Source organism: Ipomoea triloba, chromosome 13 (genome assembly GCF_003576645.1).
Source record: "Ipomoea triloba cultivar NCNSP0323 chromosome 13, ASM357664v1".
Lineage (NCBI taxonomy): Eukaryota > Viridiplantae > Streptophyta > Magnoliopsida > Solanales > Convolvulaceae > Ipomoea > Ipomoea triloba.
The window spans coordinates 27,841,175-27,868,531 of NC_044928.1; the positions used below are offsets into that span (position 1 = coordinate 27,841,175).

At 36.3% G+C, this 27,357-nt stretch overlaps 5 protein-coding genes across 5 annotated transcripts in view; 2 read left to right on the forward strand and 3 right to left on the reverse strand.

The window, feature by feature from the left end:
- The first annotated feature begins 2,247 nt into the window (after positions 1-2,247).
- Positions 2,248-2,772, forward strand: LOC116001438 (pectinesterase inhibitor-like). Its single transcript, XM_031241316.1, has one exon. It carries the CDS (start codon positions 2,248-2,250, stop codon positions 2,770-2,772), a length of 525 nt encoding a protein of 174 aa, XP_031097176.1.
- Positions 2,773-4,508: 1,736 nt separating this feature from the next.
- On the forward strand, positions 4,509-5,039 carry LOC116001439 (pectinesterase inhibitor-like). Its single transcript, XM_031241317.1, has one exon. It carries the CDS (start codon positions 4,509-4,511, stop codon positions 5,037-5,039), a length of 531 nt encoding a protein of 176 aa, XP_031097177.1.
- Positions 5,040-6,417: 1,378 nt separating this feature from the next.
- Positions 6,418-8,181, reverse strand: LOC116001875 (stress-response A/B barrel domain-containing protein HS1). The gene is made up of 2 exons (XM_031241821.1): positions 7,961-8,181; positions 6,418-6,818 (listed from the first exon to the last, which is right to left on the reverse strand). The coding sequence occupies exons 1-2, from the start codon at positions 8,086-8,088 to the stop codon at positions 6,629-6,631; spliced, it is 318 nt and encodes a 105-aa protein (XP_031097681.1). The 5' UTR covers positions 8,089-8,181; the 3' UTR covers positions 6,418-6,628.
- A 350-nt stretch (positions 8,182-8,531) lies between these two features.
- On the reverse strand, positions 8,532-16,098 carry LOC116001874 (nuclear export mediator factor NEMF). Its single transcript, XM_031241819.1, has 13 exons — positions 15,797-16,098; positions 15,578-15,690; positions 14,830-14,926; positions 14,609-14,733; positions 13,551-14,082; positions 13,286-13,471; positions 12,756-13,049; positions 12,108-12,260; positions 11,311-11,465; positions 10,829-10,934; positions 9,811-10,719; positions 9,159-9,597; positions 8,532-9,045 (listed from the first exon to the last, which is right to left on the reverse strand). The coding sequence occupies exons 1-13, from the start codon at positions 15,899-15,901 to the stop codon at positions 8,852-8,854; spliced, it is 3,408 nt and encodes a 1,135-aa protein (XP_031097679.1). The 5' UTR covers positions 15,902-16,098; the 3' UTR covers positions 8,532-8,851.
- Positions 16,099-17,153: 1,055 nt separating this feature from the next.
- The window catches only part of LOC116002211 (E3 ubiquitin-protein ligase UPL6), a 14,849-nt gene continuing 4,645 nt past the window's right edge, over positions 17,154-27,357 (reverse strand). Inside the window, exons 7-26 of the mRNA XM_031242283.1 lie at positions 26,854-27,033; positions 26,305-26,386; positions 26,070-26,188; positions 25,659-25,963; positions 25,447-25,543; positions 24,460-24,603; positions 24,232-24,315; positions 24,040-24,126; positions 23,766-23,906; positions 23,482-23,607; positions 22,440-22,538; positions 21,145-21,212; positions 20,903-20,969; positions 19,331-19,501; positions 19,120-19,209; positions 18,584-18,664; positions 18,382-18,455; positions 18,034-18,105; positions 17,811-17,900; positions 17,154-17,678 (exon numbers count right to left, since the gene is read on the reverse strand). Coding sequence (XP_031098143.1) covers positions 17,612-17,678; positions 17,811-17,900; positions 18,034-18,105; positions 18,382-18,455; positions 18,584-18,664; positions 19,120-19,209; positions 19,331-19,501; positions 20,903-20,969; positions 21,145-21,212; positions 22,440-22,538; positions 23,482-23,607; positions 23,766-23,906; positions 24,040-24,126; positions 24,232-24,315; positions 24,460-24,603; positions 25,447-25,543; positions 25,659-25,963; positions 26,070-26,188; positions 26,305-26,386; positions 26,854-27,033 — 2,244 coding nt within the window. The 3' untranslated portion in view covers positions 17,154-17,611. The remainder of the gene's footprint in view (positions 17,679-17,810; positions 17,901-18,033; positions 18,106-18,381; positions 18,456-18,583; positions 18,665-19,119; positions 19,210-19,330; positions 19,502-20,902; positions 20,970-21,144; positions 21,213-22,439; positions 22,539-23,481; positions 23,608-23,765; positions 23,907-24,039; positions 24,127-24,231; positions 24,316-24,459; positions 24,604-25,446; positions 25,544-25,658; positions 25,964-26,069; positions 26,189-26,304; positions 26,387-26,853; positions 27,034-27,357) is intronic.

Consider the following 27,357-nt stretch of genomic DNA (forward strand, 5'->3'; position numbering starts at 1 on the left):
TTTTTTTTTTTTTTTTTGCTCAGGGCTCTTGCGTGAGTTCACTTCGACCATCCGTAGGTTCGGTCAAAGGTCAGCTCTCCAGTCAGGTAGCTAGCGAGATCGGATCTCGTGCCGGCCCTAAGGGACTAGAGTGTGGTGTTTTCATAGCAAAGCCTTAAGCTTTACCCAGAAAACACCCTTTGAGGTCAGCTCTCCCGTCAGGTAGCTAGCGAGATCAGATCTCGTGCTGGCCTTAAGGGATTAGAGTGTGGTGTTTTTTTGAATCCAAGCCCTTGGCTGGGCTCAAAAAAACACTCTTCCGTTAAGTAGCTAGCGAGATCGGATCTCGTGCCGGCCCTAAGGGATTAGAGCTTAGGATTATTATTATTATTTTGTTTTTTAACAAAATTGATCAGGGCAGACCATGACCAACTACTGAGTCCTTTTACTTATGGAGGTGAACGCACAAGTGAAGGAGGCAGATGTACAAGTGTAGGAGACGGATGCACCAGTGGAGGCGATAGACGCACTTGAGGAGACGGATGCACCAGTGGAGGATGCGAGTGCACAAGTGCAGGAGGCGTGCGAGTGCACAAGTGTAGGAAGCAAAAGCACTTGAGGAGGCGGCGCTGCTCGAGGAGGTGACGCAGCGCTTGACGCTGCTTGAGGAGCAGCGCCACTTGAGGAGGTCTATTACTCTGTCAATAACCAATAGGACTCGACCCCTGACACGCCTGTGAGAGGGAGAGGACCTAGACCACTTAACCAGAAAAAAGGTAGTGTCCTGAGTGATGACCTAAACAGACCACAACCCCCCTTTTATACTATTCCAAGACCTCCGTACACCACACACGTGTCCATGAACCCCCTACTCTCCACGCTCGTGGCTCTGGACCCCTCCCCAGGCTAGTGCACACACTACCCCCCACGTCGATTTCACACATGCCACGTACCACGCCGCCATGTCACACACCCGGCCCGGCCCCATGCCGCCATTTCACACACTCCCTCGTACCATGCGCACGCCCCATGCACACCATCCCCACGTCCCACACGCACCACTATACACGCTACCCCTCACTCCATGAGCACGTCCCATGCACACCACCTCCACGTCCCACACGTGCCACCATACACACCACCCCCTCTTAAACCTTGCTATACACCGCCTTGTACCCTGCCTTGCACTACCTCTCTCTTCGGATACCGCTTGCTTGCTTCCATGCCTGCCGCCCACGCCACATGCCTTCTTTTTTTTTTCTTTTTTTTTTGGTGATTACATGCCTTCCTAGCCTAACATGATTTGGGCACAACCTCTTTTCTTCACCACCCCCACTTGGGCCAAGACTTATCCAATAAAATGGGACCTAGAATCCCATGTCACCATCACTAATTAACATTGATGATATGTCATGGTGTATAATAAGGTGATACTTATGATGGGGCAATGACAATGTTGAAATAATAATGACAAGACAATAACGAGAGTAAAATTATATATGTTTAGAAATTCAAAAGTAGTTATCCACCTGTGTTGTACTATACAAGCATGCACTTTATATACACACACATCTTTCTCTAAAAATTGTCCCCAAAAAAGAAGGGTTCCTTTTTCATATATATACTTTGTCTATCACTAAAAAACTGTTTGGAAATTCCAAAAGAAAAAAAAAATCTTTTCCGTTTATAACTTAGTTACCTAAAATATATATTACCTTACTTTTTTCTTTTTTTTTTTACTATTGATTCTATTACATTGTAGTATATGTTCATATATATACTTTCTCAACCTGTTGGAGCTCGAAGAGTCAATACCGTCTCAACTGAGGCTCTATCTTATGATCTCCCATATGTAAAATAAAAATATATTACTTAATCAAATATATTTTTCTATATCTGTGTTCGATAAAAAGGAATAATATTTTGTAGTGACGAGAAAAACTCGCAGTCACTGCGCGTCGGTTGGTGTGTGTGCATATAGACAACACACTTATTTTCATTATTATCCTTGTTTAGGCATAAACTAATTTACATAAACCGCAAAAATAATCATTTTTAACGGTTGCTATTTAATTTTTAAAATAAATATTACGGAGTAATAAAAATTTGAAACATAAATACTGATTAAGATACCAAATATATATTTGCTTTCTATGTATTTTCTAGTCTTCCCATTCCAACACAGATCCCCACACCTATAAAAAGATGGAAATCACCCCGAAGAATCACACAAAACAACAGTTTTCCAGAAAATTCAATTCGTCGCAAATGGCTTTCTCTCACAACCTCCGTTTGCTGTTCGCCGTCGTTCTAGCCATTTCCGTCGCAAACGTGACGGCGGATTTAGTGGACGATATCTGCGCGAAGACACCGCAGCCTGCCACGTGCAAGCAACTCTTGGGATCCGATCCTCGTTCCAAAACCTCAGACCTCGTAGCCCTAGAAACCGTCGCAATAGATGTTGCCTCGCGGCAAGCGAAATCGGGACAAAGCCTCGTTTCGTCGCTTCACAGCGGCGCCACCGACCCAAAACTCAAGGAGATATACTCGTCGTGTTTGGAGAACTACGGCGATTCCGTGGATAGTATCGGGCAGTTGCCGGGGTTTTTGAGGTCCAAGGATTATGGGAGTTTGGGGTCTTATGCCTCCGCCGCTCTCGACGGACCGGCAACCTGCGACGACAATTTTTCGAGGTCTTCTCCCGAGCCGTCGCAATTGAAAGACGCTAGTGTGAAGCTCCGAACAATTTGTTCTGCTGTGTTAGCTATTAACAATAAATTGAGTGGACAGTGATGGGATAATTATATTGTTAGGCCTTGCTAGCTAGCTATATCTTGTTATGGCTTTATAATAATTATATAAATAATAACGTTTTTGGTACCTATATTTATTTTATGATAGAGTGATTGATATGAAATTTAATTTAATTTTTTTGCATATATATTATTTTTAGTTAGAACAGAATACGCAATAGCATAAAATAATCGTTAACAATTTAGGTTTGTGATGAGTATATACATGCAATGAAGCTAAGACAAGTCTAAACAAATTAAAGTGTCAAGTTAATTTTGACAGAGGTCTCTTGTTTTTTTGTGGTAGTTTCAAATTTAGTCACAGATTATTATTTTTGTTATTTTACAACTATTATTTTTTGGACATTTTAGTCATTCTTATGAGTTTTTTGTTAATTGGTTCAGGACTTTACTAAATATATGTTGAAAAATATGATTATTAAAAATAAGAGATTACCTGCATTTTGACCACTTTTAGTCATTTAAGGCAAAGTGAATTAGTGATGACTCATGACGACAGTCGTACCCAAATTGCTTTTTGACCACTTTTAGTCATTTAAATTATGGATTCCGTGAATTCGTGACAATTCATTGAAATTATTTGTGAAAATATTACCATTTAAGAATAATCAAGAAATCAGGGCTAAGATTTTGTGGTCAAAGTGATATTATTAGCATTAAATTTTAATCAAATTAGGATGTCAAAGGTTTAATGTCTAATATATTACTTTTGTTGAATTTTAGTACGTACTCAGTATATGGTATTTATTATTATTAATTTATTAGATTTAAAATGAATAATTATTGGTATTGATATATCTAATTAACTACTTCATTATTTAATTAATTTGTATTGCCTTAGTCCATTCATTATATATATATTATATTTGATTATTATTTGTGAAACTTTTCCCATCATTTCAATTTTGAAACTAGCTAGTATACAAAATTTGATACAAATAAAATTTTCTTTTTCTTTTTAATTTTCGTTCAGAACTTAATAACATTACATATAACATATCGTTTTGGTTATTATTTATTAAAAGGTTTAATAGTGTCCATAACCTAAAACGTATACTCTTAATTGCAAATTAAATGGAATCTTAATTTATCCCATTCAATTTAATTATTTGATTATCTCATGATTCAATGTCTATATACACACACAATAATTAGTAATGTCAAGTGTATAGCGTCAGGCCAGGCAACCCCGATCAAATTAGTTAGACAATTAACTTGGTAATTATAATGTTTCAACTTCAACTCCAGTAAGAGCTGTTTATTGACATCCTTAGTTTGAGCAGCCTAGCTATAAATAACATAAACTTTGGTTCTTTGTGGTAGAGTCATAAAATGAGTTTCACCCATGATATACCTTGATCAACTAGCGAAATTTCTCATAAATCAAAATGTATACTATTGTGCGTTGCTGGCTAGGGTGACAAGAGCCATGTAGATACATCCCAAATTTTTACATGGTCACCCAGGCTTATAGCACACTTAATAATTTTATTAAAAGTTTGAAATAATAATTTTTAAAAATTTGTTTACGTAGGTATAACAAACGCGACGAAATTACCATTTGTGGAACCTCTAGCATCCATTTTTGTAATCCATTCAAAACCTGAGGTGATACGACATGCACTGCACGGGGAAATCGTCAACTTTATTTCGTCTCTTATAAATATAATCACGTTCATCAACCTTAGCTTATTTAAATTTCAAGCGAAAGAAAAAATGGCTTACATTCACAATGTATTGGTAGTTATTTTCGTCGCATTTGCATTATCCCCAAATGTGACGGCCGATTTGGTTAGTAACCTCTGCGCCGAAGCGAATCATCCGCCCAAATGCTTGGAGGCGCTAAAATCCGATCCGCGCAGCAAATCCGCGAGCCTCGAAGGCCTGGCGTTCATCGCCATCGATGCAGCGGATAAGTACGCGAAAACCGTGCGCGGCCTGGTGCAATCGCTGCTCAAATCGGCGAAGACTGCTCAGCTCAAATCGCGATACTCGTCGTGTTTGGAGAACTACGAGGACTCGATTGATTCGCTTGATCGGTGCACGGAGTTTTTGAAGGCGAAGGATTATGGAAGCCTGGATTCTTACGCCTCCGCGGCTTTGGATTTTCCGGGGACCTGCGACGACGATTTTGCCGATCCGCCGGCCGAGCCTGGCCAGCTCAAAGCTGCCAGTGCGAAGCTGCAAGATTTTTGCGATGTTGTGTTGCTTGTTAGCAGCAAATTGAGCGGACGGAAAGTCCAGTAATATATATATATATATATATATATATATATAGTATGTATATTCTGAGTCTGCATGTGAAGTAATATGATTACAATGCTACAATATTATCGCCAAATGAATATGAATACTAATGATTTAATGAATGCCCTTGTAATTAAAAGAGTATGATGAAATGTGATCTAGTGTAAGGAGTAAACTTTGTAAACTTTATCTTATGATTTTAATTATAAAGAGATAAATCAATTTAAATTGTCCATATGATCAATGTTGTAGAAAGTCCTAGTCCTAGTCAAGGGCTCACCTAGCGCCTAGAAACATACAATGTCCGCGACTCCGCGATTGACATTTGTTTCTAGCGAGGTCTCAACGTCTATGACAACAATGATGTTTCTAGCGAGGTCTCAACGGGACAACAAGGATGTGACTCTATGATTGCGATGACAAGGCAACTCAACAACTATGACAACGATGATGTGACTATCACTGCGACGACAAATTAAAGCAACTCAGCGACTATGACAACAAGGATGTAATTGTGACAACGATACCTCGACAAGGCTCAAGTAGTGTGGACTATGGAGTGCAATTGTGGATAGGGCGAGGGAGATTCCCCATTTGCAAGTTTTGCAATTTTTTTGGAAATTGGATTGATTCGTTCAAATGAGCGAAACAAACCGATTTAAAAAATGTGTCCAAAACTACGTCGTCTTTTTTTTTTTTTTTTTTTAATTAATAAACATATTTCTGAATATAGAGTTGTCTAAAAATGTGTGAATGTAGAAGTTTCAAAGTGTAAAAATGTGTGAATGTAGAAGTTTCAAAGTGTGAATATAGGGTATAGAAATCGTGAATGTAGATTTATGATTGTGTGAATGTAGAGTTGCCCAGAAATGTGTGAATTTGAAGGTTTCAAATTGTGAATATGGAGTATAGAAATCGTGAATGTAGAGTTATGCATGTGTGAATCTGTAATAGAGTTAAGAAGTTCTAGCAACTTGTAGCCCTGTAATGTGTGAATGTGGAGTTCTCAAGTTGTGAATGTGGAGTATAAAACCTGTGAAAATAGAGTTTTGAATGTGTGAATGTGGAGTTTACAAATTGTGAATGCAAAGTATAGTGTATGTGAATGTATAGTTACTAAACATATAATCTTGTAATGTGTGAATGTGGAGTTTACAAATTGTGAATGTAGAGTATAATGTATGCGAATGTAGACCCAGGTCCACCTTGCAAGGTGGACCTGGGTCCACGGCATAACAACCCGGCATTTAGGCCGGCTAGTTGGCCAGCCTTCTAATGCTAAAACCCCTTCGACCTAGGTGGCCCTAGGCCGATTTTTACAACATCATAGTTGATTGTTTAAACCAAAATGGCCAATAACCTAATCAACTTGGCTGGGTTGACTCAAATGTTCGAGAATTTTGCCCATTGGATAACTGGGACAAAGCCCATCAAATTATTAAAGGAGTAACAGAGACAGAATCCATACAGATTTTACACTAGTGCAAACACAGTCACCATTGAACTCAAAACAAAAGTTCCAGGAATTCCAAGCTTCATAGCTGAACAGAGCAAGCAAAACCAGATATTCTTTCTGCAAATTACTGAACTCAGAGCTGGACGGGTGCAGGCTTGTAGTCAATGATGAGAACTTTCTCCAATTGCGGAAGGAGTTTGCTCGCGTACTCAACATGATCCGGATGAGCAATGTACTCAGCAACACCTTCACAGCTCTCGAAAGTCGATTCAAACACATGAGTGAAGCCTTGGTGAAGGTTCTCTATGCTTACATCTTTACCCCTGCAACAAACAATCAGAGCCACATTATACATGCTATTTCATAACACTTTGGTACATCTAAAGAAGAATACGGGAAGCATATCTATGACACTAGTACAGTCATATTTATACGTCGTATGCTCATTTCAGTGCCAAACGTGCCATCTACACAAGAAAACGGCAAAGGGTACAAAGTTAATTACACAAGACAGACTGCAACTACTACTCCATTTGCATTCATTTTGGCATGCCAAAAGCACAAATTAGCCTGATCAGCAGTTTCATTTAAAAGAATAGCGTAATTTACTGTCGTTACTCATTAGTTCAAGTACATAGACAAATCACGACATGATGAACTCAGAGCAGTGATGAAGTTAGCTTAGTGGCAAATCACAACGTGACGAACTCAGAGTAGCAGTTTAGTAAGCTTAGCCTCAAAAGTAATTGGAGCCAAAATGAACTCGGCCACTGAGTGACAGTGTTGTAAAAATCAACCTAGGCGGCCGCCTAGGGGCCCCTAGGCTGAGGGGATTTCAGCCTTAGAAATAGACAAATGCACAATTGCTGGATATATACAAATGTACACTGCCTGGTTTTTGTTTTATTAAGTGCCTGACTAGCGCCTTCTACAACATTGCCGATTGAAAGGACCAAAGGAACAATCTGCCTTAAATTCTCCATACAATCATCAACTAATAGACTGGAAACTATTTATGAATTTGTTTTCCATTATTCATTTTCTGGTGTAGCAGGTGCAGAGTTTCCCCCATTATCAGGCGTTTAAAGAATTAAAGAGAAAACAAAAATCCTCTACTTGGATTCTCCCAATTATCCTAATTCTCCAGTAGAAAAAAATCAAGATTTCAACCTGGTCTTGTTTCTGATTGTGTAGACACACATACCCAATGGCATTAGAACATAACAATAATATGATTTTGTTTTTGTTACATACAAATCTATTGATTGACATCAGAATTTCCCCTTTTTATATAATCAAAATCAGTCGCACAAAACCAATAAATCTTGCATCAGAAATTAAAGTTGAGAAATTGAAAAGAAGGAAAGACAAAGGAAAGAAATGTTTTGTCCTTCTTGCTTGATTGTGTGAAGAAAGAAAGTTGAAGGGTTTTTGAAGAATGAAAAGGAGGGTAAAATATGAATACCAGCGGAAAGACTTCATGGGTTGGATGAGATTGACGAGATTAGCATATTGCTTGATAAGCTGATCGATCTCTTCTTGGGGGATCCCATCTTTGAACTTGCCCAACACAATGTGCTTCACTTCCGCCATTAAACTTCCCTTTCACTTTTCTCACCGCAACAAGACTTTGGTGGAGTCTGGTAAGTGTCAACCAAAGGGTTTGTAAATTGTAATTGGTATGGTTAATGCTATTACCAAATTAAGGATTAAATTGACGATTGATTGATTTTATCATATGCTTTGCCACGTCAACGAGTTGACCAGTTAAGATTGATGATATCTTGATATGGGAGAAGTGTGGAGGAATATGAAGGGCACATGAGGACGCATGTGGGATTGTGAATTTGGAAGACCTATAGAGAAGAAAAAATTTGTGAGATTACGAGTATTTTGAACATATCTTAATTATAGGAAACATATTTAAATTATAAGAAACATATTTAAATCTGTACCGTATTTAGACTAATCCTCGTCCCTATCCCTATCGTATAGGAAAAGTGATAGCTTGATTGATTTTTCTATACGAAAAGTAATAGAAGAATTGATTGATTGATTTTGTTTTTATGGTTTCCACCGTCACCCAAATAACATATAATACGTCAGAAAATTGTAATGATTGCTAATTGAACAAAATATTACTCTGTATATAGTAACACAAAAAAAAAAAAAAAAACGATACACGAAAAGGCAAGACAAATGGCACAAAATCAGTAACGAAACAAAAGCTAAGAGGCAACCGAGGGGACGAAGCAAAATGTTGAGCAAGTGTAGAGTAGTGTAATTTTCTGCACGCATTCAAAATCCCCCACCTCATATTTGTGCCTATCTACACCCATTCTTTGCTGCGTGCTAACTAGCTTTCTCCTTTGTTCGACTTTTTGATTTTCTTTTGTTTTTGCTTTAGTTGAGTAAGACCAGCAGAAGTGATTTTCACATTTCCGATAATTGCTGCAACAAGCTCAGGATCTGTGCATGCCTTCATCAATTCCTTCTCTCTGCTTGTAGCCTCCGGCATATGATAAAACAAGTTCATTGCTGTTTTTGCCGCTGCCAAAATATACACAAACCAACCCCATATGCATGCAAGGATGATGAGTTGAATATTTGTAAAAGAAATAAAAGAGCAACATAGATAAACTATATATATTTGAAATAAATACCTTTTCCTTTCTTAACAGAACCGGGAACTAACTTGACGCGGTATTTGTATGACTGGAGAGCGTTATAAGGTCCACAAACGGGAACAGCATACAGGAGAATATCATCTGCCAATGGAATGCCAGTCAGATAGTCCACATCATTCAATTTCTCTTTCTCCTCTTCACCGATCTCGTGAATATCATCCTCCTCCATTGGTATAGTGTCTCTTTTATGGGCAGTATTTCGAACACCAATTTGGGAGTGATCCCCACCATTTGCAGTACTCTGTACAGCTTCATCTGGAAGCTCTTTACAATCCTTAGACAAATGACCAGCCTTCTTACACTTGTAACATATTTTTGGAGCATCATCGGTGGCCTGCTTCGGTTTTGTTACAACCTCTTTTGCAGCTTTTTCATCCTCTAATGCTTTTTCATTCTTTTGGCCTTTCCCAGCAGGCTGAAACATTCATTGAAATGGTTAGTCCCTTGCATTAGAACTCATAAACTAATCAACAAGCATTATCTTCTAGTGAGAACTTATGGATCGCTTGAGAGACGTATACATGCCAGGTAATCTTAAAAGGACTAAACTTGAAAGCAAAAATATCGAAACATAAGATCATACTGTAGGGCTAAGTAAATTATTAGAGAGGATAATTGCAATACTTACAGCCAATAGAGCCATCCAAATGCTCCGTTCCTCCTCATCCTGATCTGCATATTTCTCTTTTATCTTCTTGAGTTTACTCTTTTGCCCACGGCTGATTTTTGAGCCAACAGGCTTTGCATGGTTGGCATTGTTATGATTCTCTGTGCCAAGCTGCTCTTCTGCTTCTTTCCCACGCTCAGCAGGTTGACCCTCGGTGCCGTCTTTTTGTCCTTTCTTTAGCTTTCTTCTTTCAGCTTTTGAAACAAAGGGTTTCTCTCTCACTGTTACCTTTTTCTCTTCATTATTATGCTGCTCCCTTGATTCTGATGAAGAAGGAAAGCCTTGATTTTTAGTAGAGGATCCAATCTCAAGAGCTCTATCAATAAGATCCTCTAGCTCTGGTGTAACTGAAGAAACCGTTTTCCCAGCAGAAGCAGAAACATCATAGTTGGTTTCATCACCATTATCAATACCAGAGTTATGTGAATCACTAGGCTTATCATCAGACACATTCAGGCCATTACCAGATTGAGTTTCAGAAGACAACCCTTCGAAACTTGATTTATTTCTTGACAAATCTAAGGTATCTTTTGAATCTACTGCAACTTTGTCAGCTGAAACCTCCTCATCAGATTCAGAACCAGGAACTTCTTGGTAAGGTTCATCTTTATCAGCATCATTGACTCCTTCCTCTTCACCTCTTACCCTCCTTTCATTCAAATGAGACCCTAAAGAACTCTCTTCCAAGCGAAACAATATTCCAAATCCCATAACAAGAGGGTGTGGAGGAAGAAAATTTTTTTTACCACGGATCATGAAACTTCCAACAGTAAGATATTCTCCTGTAGGAGCAGTTTTACTAACTTGATGAGGATAGACCCACCAAGCACTAGTAACTATCTTTGAGTCCCAAGCCTGGCTGTAGCAAACCTGTATAGCAACACATATCAGTGACCATCTAAACAAAAATAGATCAAGAAAATTCAGGGACAAAGGGCAGCCATTCCGAAGGTGAAGTACTAGAAATTTGAAAACTTACAGTGTAGCATCCTGCTTGGTTCAAAGTGAGAGGAGGTATAGGAAAATCAGGCTTGTGATTCTTGATCACAGTGCTAGACGCTCCATGGAGATCAGCATGTACATACCTATATCATGGAAAATCATCAATCTCACAGCATAATTGAGAAAGGCTGAATAGCTCCTTAAGCATGCCCATATTCATGAATTAATACTAATACAATCACAAACGAGATATTAAACATCAAGTCACTATCTGAAGTTTTCAGATCTTGTCTTTAAACATAATTAGAATTAGAAAAATTCAATTATCAATAAAAACTCAATCTGTCAAGAAGTATAGACAAATTAAGTTATTTCCTTTTTATACAATTTTTGTTTGAAAGTGTCAGAGAGTTTGATGTCTGACACATACCCCGCTGAATTCTTGAAATTCTAGAGGCAGTATTTCATAGAAATTTACATTGGAAAGGTAGAAATTGTTAAGCAACACAATTTACTTACAAATCTCCCTTGGACATGTATCGCTTGACTATCATCTCATTCTGATGTGCATCACGACCACTTATAACCAAATAATTCTCGCTGCTAATGAACCAATTAAATTTTTCAAACCAATGAACTTTGCGGATATGTGAAATAGCAGCAACAGTTTTTTCCTGTAAATTTGTTTAAAGAAAAGGATCAAGCACTGAGTAGATAAAAGACAAGCACTTGGTTTTGGTTGATTGTTTTTATCCTGTTTTAGAATTTTTTTTTTTTTTTACCACTTTGATATTACCTTCTTCTTTTCCTTATGTTTAAGTCTATAAGGAAGCAGTCATAGATATTCAAGACATTCATAGGTCATTGGAGGAGCAGAGCAATTCAATAAACCATTTCTATCATATGTTAGCATAATCAAGCATCATGTCTAGTCTAGTATTAAGTAAGGGGCATATGTATGTGACTTAAAATGATGCTCTACCAAGCACCCAAAAAAAAAAAGTTGCCAGTATGCAACTCCACTCCGCAATGCCCCCAGTTAGCGAGTTAGAGCAACCTCAACCAGAAAAAAGAAAAGAGAGTGATAGCCCCACCAAATAAACAGATGGAAAGAGCCATAGTGCTGTATCCACTCGGGAGATTAACAAAAAAATATTGTATGAAACAAGTGCTTACATGATAAAGCTTTTATGCCTTAGGTGAAACATAGCCAAAGTTAATGGAATGCAAACTCCCTTGGCAAAGAGGGGAATTTAAATAGCATATAACAAATACTAAGTCAATGACCCAACATTCCTAATTATATCTTTTGCTACCTGAGATAATTGTTGTCGCGTCTTTTTCTCAGCAGCCTTAAATGCTTTGTCATATGCAGTAACAGTTTTTTCTTGTTTATTCTCTTGCTTTTTCTTCATTTCATACCATCGCCTAGCATTTGCATGTGCCGAAAGTGACAGGTCAACTTCTACCTAGAAAAAGGAAACACAGTAATACAGCAATTAGAGCAAATTAACACAACCAATCAACAGTTAACTTCTATGTACTGTATTATGTTTTCTATGGGCTGAAAGTGATAGATGAATTTCTACCTAGAAAAAAGAAACTCAGTAACACAGCCATTAAAGCACATGAACACAACAATCAATGATTATGTTCTAAGTCTTTGTTTTCATTTCTACAATTCCATTTTAAAGCTAAAATTCTGAGTGCTTGACAAATAATTTAGGATAATAACAGAAAATGATTTAATGTAAAATTATGAACCTTTCAAAAATATTATGCTCAGCAACTCATGCCAGTATTCCTAAATTGATTAGGACTCTTAGCAATTCTAGTAACATCTACTCAGATAAACAGATATAGAAGTCATTGACTTTAACATAATATTAGAAAAATGCAGTTAAAAGCATTCTAAAAACACAAAAGGAAGCATTGGACAAGCAGAGGGTTCAATCAAGCAATACTTTGTCCACAGGTTGTGTCTTTTCATCATCATCCATTTCATCAAGATTGTTGCTAAGAAGTAATGTCATGCAATTTCTTTCAAGATGTAACTTGTCAATAAGTCCTGCAACTGGATTCCCAGATTTCTTCTCCTCTTTCACCATACGAGCTAGATCTTCCCAACTCATTCCTTTTGCAAGTGCAACACGGACTGCTAAGATAGCAGCATCAACATCTTCCAAATTATATTCTATCAATTCTGCCATTTTAACACAATGCTCGACTTCGTTCTTCAGTGTTAAAACACGATTTTCCTGCAACATGTAAAAAGAAATTTTTACTAACTGAAGTAACATTATATGAAAATATCCACTGGTTCCAGTTCACCATATGAAGGAATATGCCAAATGCAAAAACACCATGCTTAATTGTATCAGAAAGTTGTTAAATTAGAATTACTTTGTCCACCATTATAAGATTTGTTCTAGTAACTGTTTTTTCATGTGAAGATATCTGAACATCCTCGAATTGTTCCTGTATTTGTGCAAACCTGGTCAGTGCGGATCTTACTGAGCTTCTGCATAGCAGAGCTTTCTTTGGCTTTTATTTGTTGCTCAACACGTTGACTTTCAATTTTAGTATAGAACTCATCTAATGATGCATCAAATGTCTCAAACTTGGTAGAAACCCTTGACTTGAACTGATTCAGTAACAGTGGGCAGAATTCATCATAAATCTGCAGAATAAAAAAAAATGTTCAGAAAGTAGGATGCATGTGCACATAGAGAATACAAATACAGGATATAAAATATAACCTTCTCAGAAGGTTCAGTTTCAGATATGGGGCTATCCTTTTTAGCCAGAGTCTTTTGTTGCATTAGTATGTAACCTTCTGGAACTTTTTCACCTGATATAATGTCCTCCAACCAGTCCTCAAATTTTCTGACAGCCTCCATAAGAGAATTCAGAGCATCACATTCTAATTTAAAATCTTTCCCAACTTTTGTATTTGGAATTAAGCCAGCATCTAGAATCATATGTTCAGAAAGTGCTGGTCCATAGCCCAATGCCTCCCCAAGGACAGACTTTAAAGTTGCCTGCTTGGCACGGGTTCCATCATTTTTAGTAGATTCATTGGTTTTTTTGCCTTTGCGGGCTGCTTTTCCTTGATGTGCATCAGAAGTATCAGTTTTGTGCTCAGTATTTTCTATAGATTCTTTTTCAGTAGATTCTGCAGAAAATAGCAAGGCAGCCTGTAACTTTTCACTGGTAGTCCTGTTAAAACTACGGCATATTTCAACTGGATAGTTGTGTCGTGACATAATAGCTAAGCCTTTATCGTCATCTCTGCAAAAAGTGAGAGTTGCTGTAAGTCTGTAACTTATTTTTCATGTAGGAGAAAGCCTGATACACTAAACAGATTTTATTTATTTATTTTTTTTTTGAAATAGTCACTATATGCTGCTTCTGAGAAAATAACAAACAGTAGCATCAGACCCACACTTATATATAAGTGGTAAAAGTCAGAGGAAAGCTCAGAAGAAGCTTCATAGAAGACGGACTTCTGAAGAGATAGGTTTTGGGGGGTGGGTAGATCGGTAGACCGTTGACTAGATGGCCAGAACTGAATAAAGCATCTAAACTTTATGTTGTGAGAAATCTAAATATCTAAACAGAGAATCTTGTGAAGACAAATTTAATGGTGGAAAAGGAAGGGAGATTGTGCCAGGTGCACATGAAAATCATGACATTGCACTTAGGCATGAACTGATACATCCTAAATATGGGCATTTCTGCAAATCTGCCAAAATCCTTTATACGCAAATTCCACTAATAAGTGACGAGGAAGAAAAGATGGATGAAATAAATGTACCTGTGTGAACGTAGAAGTGTCAAGACCATGAAATCAGAATCTGTAAGAAGGATATTTCCTTGAGCATATAGCTCTAATATTACATAGTAAGCATTAGCACCCAGTCCAAACTGAAAGAGAATTATCTGTGAAAGAAGTGAAAGGCTCAGAACATGTAGAACAATAAAGTATACAGAGCAAATTTGAAATAAAATCACCAAAAAAAAAAAAAAATGCTGTACCCTGTCATATCCAAGTTGTCTCACATCCTCAAGCCTTCTTGTTCTTATATGCTTCCTCAATTTAAGTGTAAACCCAGAAGGGGTGTTATTTTTTTCTCTACAAACAACAAAGAGAATTGCCAAGATTATAGAATGTTATATAACAAGTGGTGCATTCTTAGTTGCTTTTTGCCTTTTTACATATATGTTTGCTTGGCTCTTTTTTGTTATCTACATCAATAATTTTTTCCATAACAATTCATTGTTTTCCTCATTATATTCCACATTCCAATACTCTTATTTCAAGTTTCCTATGGAGTATATGCATGTTAATTTGTAAACTTTGATTGAACTTCACATAAAATTGCTCTCCATATTTAAATTGGAGGAGGTGCAAAGACTTCAAATGTCTCCTCAACTATGAGCAGCTCCCTCCACCTCTATTCATGACCAAATGTTCATACTCTAAGAAGTTGTATAATTAAATCATTAAGCCATCAAACAACCGCAAAGGAATGCTCATATATCTAGACAAAGGACATCCTCTTGCCATCTAGCTTATAGTTGTCAATCCATATTCCTTTTCATCAGTAAAACTGTAAAAGTCTCATACATCACCGAAGATTACAGGCTGAATTCAACTAAATCACATAACTAAAAGCTGAGATAAAGCATTACTTTGAGAGTTGGGCTTTTAAAATGCAGTGTTGAGAAGCCAAAAGTAAAGAGCATGTAGGGAGAAGGAGAAGCAGCAGGTTAAGGTTTATACCGGAGATAAGCAGTGGTGTGCAATCTGACCCCACTTTCCATCAACAACAAAACCTTCTCACTCTCCCCCGATTCCGTCATTCCGCTACTATTCGATAGCTTGAACACATAGGTCTGAAGTTGAAAAAACACGCAATCGTTGGCAACATCCATAGAGAATACAATATTAATACATGGACAGATAGATAGAAAGAAAGAAATGGAGCATTGAAAAGTATACCTTGGGAGAGATATCGTAGACGTTAGAGCAGCGCATGCCGATTAATCGGCGCAAGCATTTAACCTCGGCGGCCACATCGGCCGTGTTCATTCTCACCTTCACCATCGTTGAGTAATTATAAACTTACGATTCCTCTTCTTCTTCTTCTTCTTCTTCTTCCTGTTAATAGAACTTTGATTCGATTGCGTATAGTTACGTATGAAGAGAGATTGAGAAAGAACTTCAGCTCCCAAACATCAATCAATCTGTCTCTCTTGTTCCTTTGTGGATCGTCGACCGTCAGAGAAAATAAAATTCCCAACCGGAAATTAAAATTGGATCAAAATGTTTGCCAGTTGCTGTTGCCTTCAGAGTTCAGACAGACTGCCCGCCCGGTAATTGACCTATTGTTGGACCGATGAGCTCACGTTTTTACATGTGGGCTGAATTTTTGGGACTTTTGAATAAGAATAAATAGTTGCTAAAAATATAAAACTGAGCCCACTATGAGACCCAACTCTCCGTTTTGAACGCTTTAAGCCTCACTTACACCCAACCAAGTCCAAGTCAGTTGTTATGTCATGGACATGGGTCACCTTGCAAGGTGGATCCGAGTTTATGTTCACAATTTTATAACTTCATGTTTATAATTTCATAATTTCGTGTTCACAGTTTCACAATTCCATGTTCACAATTTTATAATTTCATGTGCATTAAGTTTTTCATTTCAAAAAAATAATTACATGTTCATAATTTTATAACTTTATGTTCACAATTTCATAACTCTATTTTAACAGAATCAAAACTCTATGTTCAACAGTATAACACAATTTTTGAATCTATATAACAAAATTGTGAATATGGAGTTAAAAAATTATGAATATTTAGTAATATAATTTTGTATATTAAGATTTAAAATTATGAATATAAAGTTCTAAAATTGTTAACATAAAATTTTTAAATTGTGAACATAAGTTCTAAAATTGTGAACATAGACACGGGTCCATAGCACAATTTGCCCACCCCAGTTAGGATATCTCCAACCGGAGGCAAAATTCTTCTAAGCGTGTAGAAAGAAAATATAAAAATGAGAGAAACAAAGTGCTGAATGTACAGATGCCTTCTGTTTGTCCCAAATAGAAAAATGAATAAGGGCCAGATCAATCACTGAATTGACATTAACTCGTTCAGTTGTCAATTTACAAATTATATGACAATCCGATATATCATTTTTATTTGATTTACTCTTTTTTTTCCTCAAAACTAATAACTTTGTTTGACATATAACAAACAATAAGGAAAAAACCATTCTTACATTCGCATTACTTGTAAATCCTTTGGAGTAGTATATAACCTCAACGGGAAGACTAGAGAAATATGGAATATTAAAACCAATGCGATTTTTTTTTTTTAAATTTTTATATTCAAATGAAAGGTGGACCATGCACGTATTAGAAGAACAATCTAAATTTTTCAGAATAAAATACATATATTAGTCAGATGATCAACAGCACCTAACTTCCTGTGAACTATGGAGGAGAAATGAAATACTAAATCACTGCCCATAATAAAATTAATACAATTTGAGACCATTTTGTGCAGTGGCCTCGTATTTGAGTAATGGAACGGATATTTTACACTGCAGATTGCTGGCCTGCTTGGCCTGTGTAGATGTCCACTCAAGCAGGCAGGTGACCGATTCTTATCTTATTTACATTTGCTTGGGGGCAAGTCCTGAAGGCCTTCCCAATTCTGATGGCAGTCAAAAGAACTGAACGCCCGAATCACTTCCACGCAATGGGGATAATGCAATAAAAAGGAGACGCTACAACTCAATCAGCTCAAATCAAAACCAGCGTCAGCATTTATTGCGTATAGCAGTTTTTGCTCCATTTGTTCTTTGCTGATTTATATTATTATGCATATAAAAAGACAAGGTAAGAGTCTAGAATGGGATGTGAAATCAAGATTGTGATACGAGGAAAAATGCTAAAAGTATCACAGTTCAGTAATTGCTGGTCAAGAACTGACAAACCTTCTATATGGTGGCAGCTTTAAGAGATTCATGCAAGTTGCTGACGTTGGCAAACGATCAAGAGCTTCATCAGGTGTGTTCCCCGCAGCTCTATAGAAAATAAAAGGTTAAAGAAAATGAGAACTTGAAAAGGAAATTTGCCTAGTCTAATACTACTCACCCATAGTCAGAATGTGAAACCCTTCATCCCCTACTGATTTAAGAAATATTAAAGCAGTCTTACCTCTGTATGCAGAATGAAGGTTCCAAGTATTTAAATCCAAGCAATGGTCCCCGAGAGCACCCTGTTACAAATCTAATACAGGAAATGTAAAGGGGACAACGTCAATCATAACATAAACATTAAATTTCCTTATAACTTTTGTATTACATGACCAATACTATTGCCAAACTTAAATAATTGAGAAATGAACATAATTCAGTATAAGACTATATCTACAACAACCCCCCCCCACCCCCCACCCAAAACCATAATTGAAAGAAAAAAAGGAGAGAAGCAAACAATTCCAAAAACCAAATGAAAACATTGGACTCAGTAGTTGGGAAAAAAGATGGAAATGGAAAGACTTACTTCAAAAATTTTCGCTGGTTTCCCAAAGAAAAGTTTTTGACAACCTCCCAAAACATCTCAATGACATAGTGATCCTGTCAAACAAGTGATGGTTAGTTGTGGAAGAGCTGAAACCCTAAACAATTCAAATTTAAAGAAATGAGCAGGGGAAGAAAACTGCAAAAATGTATTTATAATATTACTATCATCATCATAAAAGTACCTTATGATAGCCACCAGTATAATTGGTATGAGCTCGAAGATTATCAACATCAATGCCATCAACTGACCCAGATATTAGAAGCTGTCAAGGAGGTAAAATGTTGAAGTTAGTTAAGAAAATTAGAACTCTTACTCATAACATGAGCAGAAAACCTTGGCCAAAACAAACATTAAGCATTCTGGGTTACATCAATGAGAAGTACTGTTAAGAAAGTAGTTACTTGTCAGATTACTGATTACGAATAGTTGCAGCACCACTATGGTTCTCTATTGTATGATGCTAGTAGTATAATATAATATAGATATATCAGCCTTGTCTCATTACAAGACAAACCCTCAGGTTCCAAAATGTGCATCAGTTATACTTATTTTTGGTACATTGATTATATATATTGATAGCAATTACAAGTGTATATCAAATTTAAACATTATGAATATAAGGGCAAGAAAATGCAATGAGAGGTCTACAAATTTAAGCAGTATTCATATCTATTTTGCAAGACAGAATTCTAATGAGAGGTTCACAAATCAAAATACCTGAAGTTCATGCTCATTAAACATGTCTATCCACTCCTTTTGTATTAAGACTTGGAAGCCCCTCAAAAAATGAGAACTTTGTTCACGTATCTGAAACATCATATCAATAAATGAACATTATCATTCATTTAATCATTTAAGGATCAAAGATCCAAAAGAAGCTCCAGTATCACATTAAGGATAAGAAGAGGAAGAAGGCAAGGAATAGCACCTGAGCGTTCAAACGATGGTTTGCGACAAGATGAATAAAGGTAATGACATTTTCATTAGTAACTCGCATGGTTCTTCCACCAGTAAGCAGCTCCTCCTCTCTTTGCTCCCCATATTCATTGTTAACCACAACAAAGTACAGCTCCAAGTCTGATAAGTTACCGTTGTAATGCTGTAAGTCAGAAAGAAGTGCAACAAAATGAGTTCAGAAAGATAATGTTAAAAAGAGAAACAGGATCAAAGTAACAAAAGGAGGACAATTTCAATGAGAAGTTCCTGAACAACCATTCTTCAGTAGAATACTATACATGAGAAGATTTATCAAGTTTATAATTTCACAAGTCATAATAAATTTGATGTAGCACTTCGATGAAATTTACATACAAAACTGGTGACAACCCACAATGCCAGCTCATGGTATAGTTTTCTCTATACAACTAGGTAATAATAGCAAGCTGAAAAAGACATACAAGTTTGAATTTATCAAAACAAATAAACTAACAAAGTAATCCTAGGAGACTCCACTTATAACCCCAAAAGATCCTTAAACTTGTCATAGGAAAACAGATTGCCCTAAATACTGCTGATTTCTTTCTTTCCAGATCATCAAAAAAATCTGAACCAGTCTAACCTCTTTGATAATAGATGGAATGTCCCCATGAACACTCACTAATGACATAGAGCATGATAAAAAATTGACTTGCCCCATCACAATGGATGAGTAGATCACGCAGTTTCTTCACCATTGAGACAATTAGTGCTTCTCATCCAAAAACTGAAGCTTTTGGAGAACATTTTGGCTTTTAAGAGCTGATTGACAAGATTCCATTTCTTGATGTAGTCCAGATCGTCTTGTCAACACCCTCATCATCAAACTTTGAATTGTAGAGTGTGTGCATGAAATTAAGAAAAGTTTCAATTCTGGGGCAAAGCTCTTGTACGAACTACAGTCATTCAGTTCTGAGAATAAACAGGGATATATTGTTTTACTGAGAATTTGAGACTATTATGTGCACACAACTCCTCAATTGTCTTTTCGGTCTTTATCAAGTTTAGTAGGTGTATATAGACGTTGTCCACAAGATGTTCAGTGAAGCAGAAAAAGTGAACATGACAGTTTGAGAAATATGATATTTTGAAACTTTGTGATCCTACCCTGCCTGGCCTGCCATGTACAAATCGGCCTGCATGCCTTGAGGCCTTTGCCTTTGTCATAAGGAAGATACAATTTAGTAAGCATAATGTGTGCTGAGCATGTCATGCCTAACACAAGGCACTGCACTGCCAATAGTACTATGTGCAAAGTACTGACCATAACACAAAATCTTCCTTCATTCTATGTCCTTCATACACCACTTCACTCAGCCAACCAAACCCTCAAAGTCATTTTAAAATAAAAGAGAATTTCTTTAGCAGAAAAGTGCATGCATCTGTGTAATTACATATTACTAGTTCTTACTGAAATGAACAGTTTTCTGCTTTTTCAATGAATAACTAAATGAAGAACAAGTCTTCATTGACCATAGTAGTATTAGGAAAAACTTGAATGAAGAAACAGTTACAATGAGATCACCTTCAGAAAAATTAGATGGCGGTAGAGCTCTGGATCCAATGAAGGTAAATCATTCAAATAGTTATGCCTGAGGAGCAATGTGAATGGGGAAAAATGAGCAACAACACAACAAAACAAAAACAGTAAGCGAAGTCCATATACTAACAAAGTGATTCCCTTTCTCTTTCTATACACTAAATAAATCAAATTGTAGAGAGCATAGAAGAGAAGGATCATATAAGAAGCATTTCAGAAATTCTTACTTTTGTTTCAATTTGCTCAGGAAGAATGTCGCAAATGGTATGTCAACAAGAATCCCTTCAAACATTGCCTACAATAACAAGGTTAAAAACAAAGTAAAAATCTTCTCCACGACAGAAATAGTAAAATTTAAAATAAAAAATAAAAATAATAGAACTATTATTAATTCTTTATAAGAGCAAAACAAAAGAGTAAATGAGTAAATCCACCTTAAGAGGAGGTTATAGATAATAATGAAAAATACTAAGGTGAAACTAGGTAATGGAAATTACTAGGAAAGACATTCTGCAGTGCACAGAAGAAAACAAAGTAGAAGTCAATCTTTTTTAAGGCAAAAAGTGCACCAAAGAGATGGCTGGACCACCTTGCTTCAAAGTGCGAAACGTTGCTTTTGAAAAAGTGACACAAAATAACAAATTAATTTTATGAATCCAATTGAAATGTAAATGTTTTGTAATGCAACTTTGAAGACAAAAATACTACAATTAAGATTAATTTATAACAACATGAGCATATTGTTGCATCAATCATTAATGTAGTGCACCAAATCACTAATAAATACGGAGTAGTTAAATAGTAAATACCACTTGAAAAGAGTTGGGAAGTGGGTTTTAGGAATGTAAAATTAGGGAAGGAGTTATAGGTGGGAGGGGAATTGGGTAATACAGTTATAGAGGTAGGGAGGGGGCCATAGAGACTAGTGGTGGCTGAGGGCATTGGTTGGGCAAGGTGGTTACCAGTGTGATGGCTGGAACTTGGATAGGATGAGGCACTTTGGAAAAGTGATATTTCTGTCAATAAAACATTTACACCTCTAAATGAGTATAAATGTTTTACACCTATAAGAGTAAAATCTTCTGCATCCAATAAACCTTTTTTGTCCAATTTGGTTAAGTGAACGGCAAAATTTTGTAAATTATATTACTCAGAATGTAACAAATTAAAAAAGAAATTAATCCATTCTATATGAAGTAAATGGACTGCAATTCACTGGTGAAATTAGGGTCTAATGACTGGAGTAATTCATAGTTTTCTCATTCAAGAGACAGGGTGAGAGACTCAGCCAGTGGTGATGCACACTCTGCAACCAGAATATAGGCAGTCCAATGCACAATTGCGGTCGAAGTTCAAATTAAATTAAAACTACTACAAAAAGAAAATGAGTTTTCATACATGTTTCCAAAATTGACGTGAAGATTTTCATTTTCAAAATAAATAAAAACAATAACATGAGAAAGTGAACTTTCTCACGTGTTATAAAAAATGGCATGATGATTGATGAAAGTAAAGTGAATACCTTTGCAAGAACAGTCCCAAGAAAATTGAAGTATTGGAGATGTTGTTCATGAATCAGCCCTGATCCAGGATTGGGATATAGTAGGTGATCAGCCGTTTCCTGGATATATAAAGACAGATATGCATTACTGAAAATAGACACCCAAAGAAAAAACCATGACACATACAGCCTTGTCTTTTAATTCATATCAGAAACTATTGACCCTTTTATATGACTCATCTGTGCAAGTTCTTTGAACATTTTGGCAGGGAATAATTACAATTGTGAACCTTTGAGAAAATACAAAACTAGTTGGATCTTAAATGGAATTAATATTTTTTTTTCACATACTTAGGGTGAATTTGAGAGAGCTATCAAAGCAGTTTCCATTTGGATGAATTGCAGTTGGATGATAGGAGTAATACAGCTTCAATTGCAGAAATTTCAACTAGAGGGGTAAAAATTCAGTACAAGTGGCGTGATTGGTGCACTTCAATCCCACCACTCTCCTCCCAAAGGAAGCCTTAGTTGTAGAAAATCAAGACAATACTAATGAATGGAGTTATCAAAATTATATTATTGACTGTAAGCAAATAGAATGTGGATGTTCTTTAAATGTATTAAAAATATAATAGCACTGGTCAGTTATTTTTTTCTACTGTAACATTTGCGCTATTGTTCATCCTTAACTCTCTATATTAATTAAAAAATTAATTCGTTTGGATTTTACAAGTTCAAAGTGGTATAATTTTTCCCGAAACCCAGAGACAATCGATTCTCTTGCTCTATGTACTCAATTCTGTTTCATTACATGCTTTATCTAATATTATTCTGTAATTTCTTTAATAAATAGATTTTATACATCAGACTCATTTTACTTATATTCCTGTTCTATCTATAAATTCCTTTAGTTAATTCCCTTCCATGTTTATCAGCGAATAAAGGTCCCTTATCCAGCAAGTCGTGGTAGGTGATAAACTAAGACATGAAAGTGAGCTGATCAGCCAATGCACAAATAATTAAAAGACATATACAGCAACAGTGGAAAGTAAATGGGTACTACCTTAAATAATCCATATTGTACATCAAATGCTGAACGAGTAATATTCTCCATAAAGTCTTTGAAAATCCCACCACCATCTATACCAGCCTCTTCAACTCCAAATTCATTGATAAAGGTAACACGAATCTAGAAAGCATGAAAATGACAATTAGTTATAAAAGGAATAGACAACTAGCCTTCTAACGGAATAAGTTTTTACATATCCAATACATATATCCGTATATATTTGTATCAGAACAATACAAATTACAAAATCAATGATCAAAAAACAAAAAGGGCATCACCAGTCCGCGGAGATCCTCCTCAGATAATGCATTCAACTGATTAAAAGCATCTTCCAGAATATGGTCTCTTCTTATTCTGAGTCTATGCCTTGCAAAAACAGCATTATTCCCATTCCTTTCTCTGGAAGAAGCAAGCTTTGACTGGGATTTATTAAAAACCATATTAATAGCTAACTTCAATAATTAGACATGTTTTTCATAAATTAAAGTAGAAATAACTTGAAGAGGCTAGATCTAGTAAATTGAAGAAAGTTACAACTAAATCACCACTCACAGTAAAAATTTTAGCTCTGCTGGTAAACGGCACCAAGAAGGGAGCTTGTTTTAGTATATCATTAGCTCTAGTATTTTCTATCATTGCCTGGAAGGAAAGTATTCAAATAAGTGACTACTGAGCTTTAAAAGTACAAAATTCAAAAGCAACAAAGAAAAGCAGAAATCAATTTTCAATTGTTAACAATTTTACCATAGAGATGAAGTGCTCATTGACACCATCAGCATGGAAGTCACTAGGAGATGTAAATTGCCTTCTATTATTCCAATCTTGCAACTACATTATTAATTTCATGTTAAAATAACAATTGCACAAGACATTTCATATAGATAAAAATAAAAATAAAATGAGGACAATAAATAGTAGCAATTACTACAGTATGGAATATTTTCCAGAATAGGGTCGTACATACGGGCATACCTTTGAGAGGAGCTCAGAGGCCACAACACAAACCTTGTGCTGAAGAAAGTCCACATGATGCCTCTTCGTAGCAAAACTATCGGTAGTATATTTGTTGAAATTAGATGGAGGCACAGGATTCAGCCATAGAATTTGCCACAAGGCCTAAAGAAGAGAGGCAAAGCACACTTAAGAATTAGCACAAGAAGAAATGAGAAACTACACAATATTAACCTTTATCCTTGAGCACAATGTAGGGCAAGATTCCTTCAATCTATAAATAGGAGATGAGCAATGGAGCATGTTTAAATTTAAAAAGTGAACTACCACAACACTAATTTATTAATCTGATGCATAAATAATTTAGTTAATGTTAACTCAAGTGTTACTAGTATTGAATCTTAGTCATGTGAGGCTTATCCTATGAGAGGCTGCAAAATTAATTGATGTGGTCTTCACACAGTGATCACAATTCACAATGTTTCAAAACAAAGATTGTGAACAATAACCTTAGAATGTAATGGCCTGTGGATCACGTGTCAGCATTCGTTCAAAAAGAATTAGTACTACATATTCCACGAACCTAGGGGAATTAGTTATATGAGCCTTCATAAATATATTCACAAGTCAGATAAGCATTTACTTCAAAGCTGATGAACATTACAATCATAAACATTGATCCTGTTATGATGCACGTTAATCACAATTCACAAAGACAAATGCAATTACTTTTTGTTCCGGCACTCTACATGCTTGATCACACAAGGGCTCATTATATCATTTCCCCTCCATCCATCCTAACACCCTTAGTCATGCGAACAGAATAGCTAAAACCTTCTGCATCATTCATTAAGATGCTCAGTAACTATATTCCAATTGAAGCCTTTTATTTCTTCTTTTGCTGCTTTTCCAGTCTTCAGCAAAAAGGTCCTAGATTTTAACTAATCAACACAAATATTGTCCCAGCATTCAAATACAGGTTTTTGACTTTGTTATTCTGTAATTTACCTGTCTTAGGATAATAATCAGACTTTTGATATCCTTCAGAGATAATGGCTTCTCCTGTTCATAGAACTCCTCATTATCAATTATCATAAGCATATGCCTGATCCACCACAGAATTAGGGAAAAAAAATTTCATCAAAGCTTGCACCAAAAGTAAATTACCAAAGAGAATAGCACTCATACGGACAGAAAGTATTGAAGCAAAGACCTCTTACTTGTAAACAGGACAGAAAACAGCCAATGGCAATAGCCAACCAGGTGCATCTACTGGCAAATAGGTTGACTGCTCTGACAGCAATGACCATTTCTGATTCTCGTGGCATTGCTTCATGAAGTTCCAAAGTGCAGGAACTAGTTCTGTCCGATAAGCAAGTACAGTCATAATTCTATCAGGGTCTAATAAATTGAAAGTCACGTGCAGGAAAGCACAAGCTGCACCAACAGCTGCCACATCTTTCTCATTAGGCTGGCCACTTTGTACACCATTGGTGGGTGTAGACCTCCCAAACAAAACATTTGTCTGTTCAATAAAATGAGTTTCTGTTTTTACTTGCATTGAATGGAGAAAACGCCAATTTATAAACCAGTATATAACAGATATTAAGAAGGTTCATTAAACCACATACCAACTGTAGAAGAAAACTTGGATCAATTGCTTTGGATATTTGTTGTTCCAAGTCCAAATTTAGAACCTCATCACTTTGTTCATCTCCAATACTCATTTCATCATCAGCCACTAAGAAAACTGAAGAACAGATTGGCATACCATTTTAATAAAAGGGTGGCCATCAAATGTGTACAGTGTAATCACAAAAGGCATGTTAATGAGAACAAGTACAAGAAGTATATTATTTGGCGTACTTCCTTTACTTCCCATGCTTGATTTTCTGAGAGATGGGAGAGCTTCCAACAAAAATGCAGCAACAGTTGCAAAATCAATAGCCTGGGGAGTTCAGCAAATTAAAGGGGACTATTAAAAAAAATTTAAGCCTGAATAATATGAAAATAGTTTGATTTATTGTGATGTTTAAGAAATAATTCAGTTGAGCTAACTATATGGTAGAAACTAATAAATGTTATGGCTAGAGTTCGAACTTTGTAGAAAAAGCATCACATTCAAGTCTTGATTTACATTTTTAATTATATTTCATAGGATAATGGGGCATAATGTACTATTATTTAACAAAGTGTGCCAAACATCCGATATTGAGACGAAGGCTTTGAAGCATTGAGTTGAGGTGTGTCAAACATACTGCTACTGAGAATGTTTAACAAACAGAATCGAATTACAGAACTTGACAGAGGGAATGCACTAAACTAAAGAATTAGCATCATGTATCATCAGAAAGTGAAAGAACATCAAGAGAAAATGGAAATCATATCCAGGTAGCTGTGAAAAGCATAGCTAACCATATCAAATGAGTCTGGCTGGGTAAAAGCAAGGCTACCAACATCCAATAGGTTCCCCAAAAGGCATCCATAGCCAGGTAAATCAATTGCTGTATCAGGAGGTAGAACACTACTATTATCTTTGACACATAATGCCATCTGATGGATATAATGTTGACTCAGAGCTGGTGTTGCAAAAATCTATCCACACAGAAAGATGAACAGAAGTATTAAGTTAAAAGGTATATGTGTGTGTGTGTGATAAACACTAAACCAATTATGGGACAGTACCAAGAGTACAAGTCCAAGATTTGAAATTAAAACCAGCAGATACAAATTGTATATACAACTTTTTTTTCTCAATATGATGAGTAATCCAGTGCAATTACAACCAAACAATCAGCAGATGAATACACAGCAACCTCTAAAGCACAATTAACAATAACCAATTGCAATGCTCTACTCTAAATTAGCACAATCTACAACAAGCCCCCCCCCCCCCCCCCCCCCCAAAAAAAAAAAAAA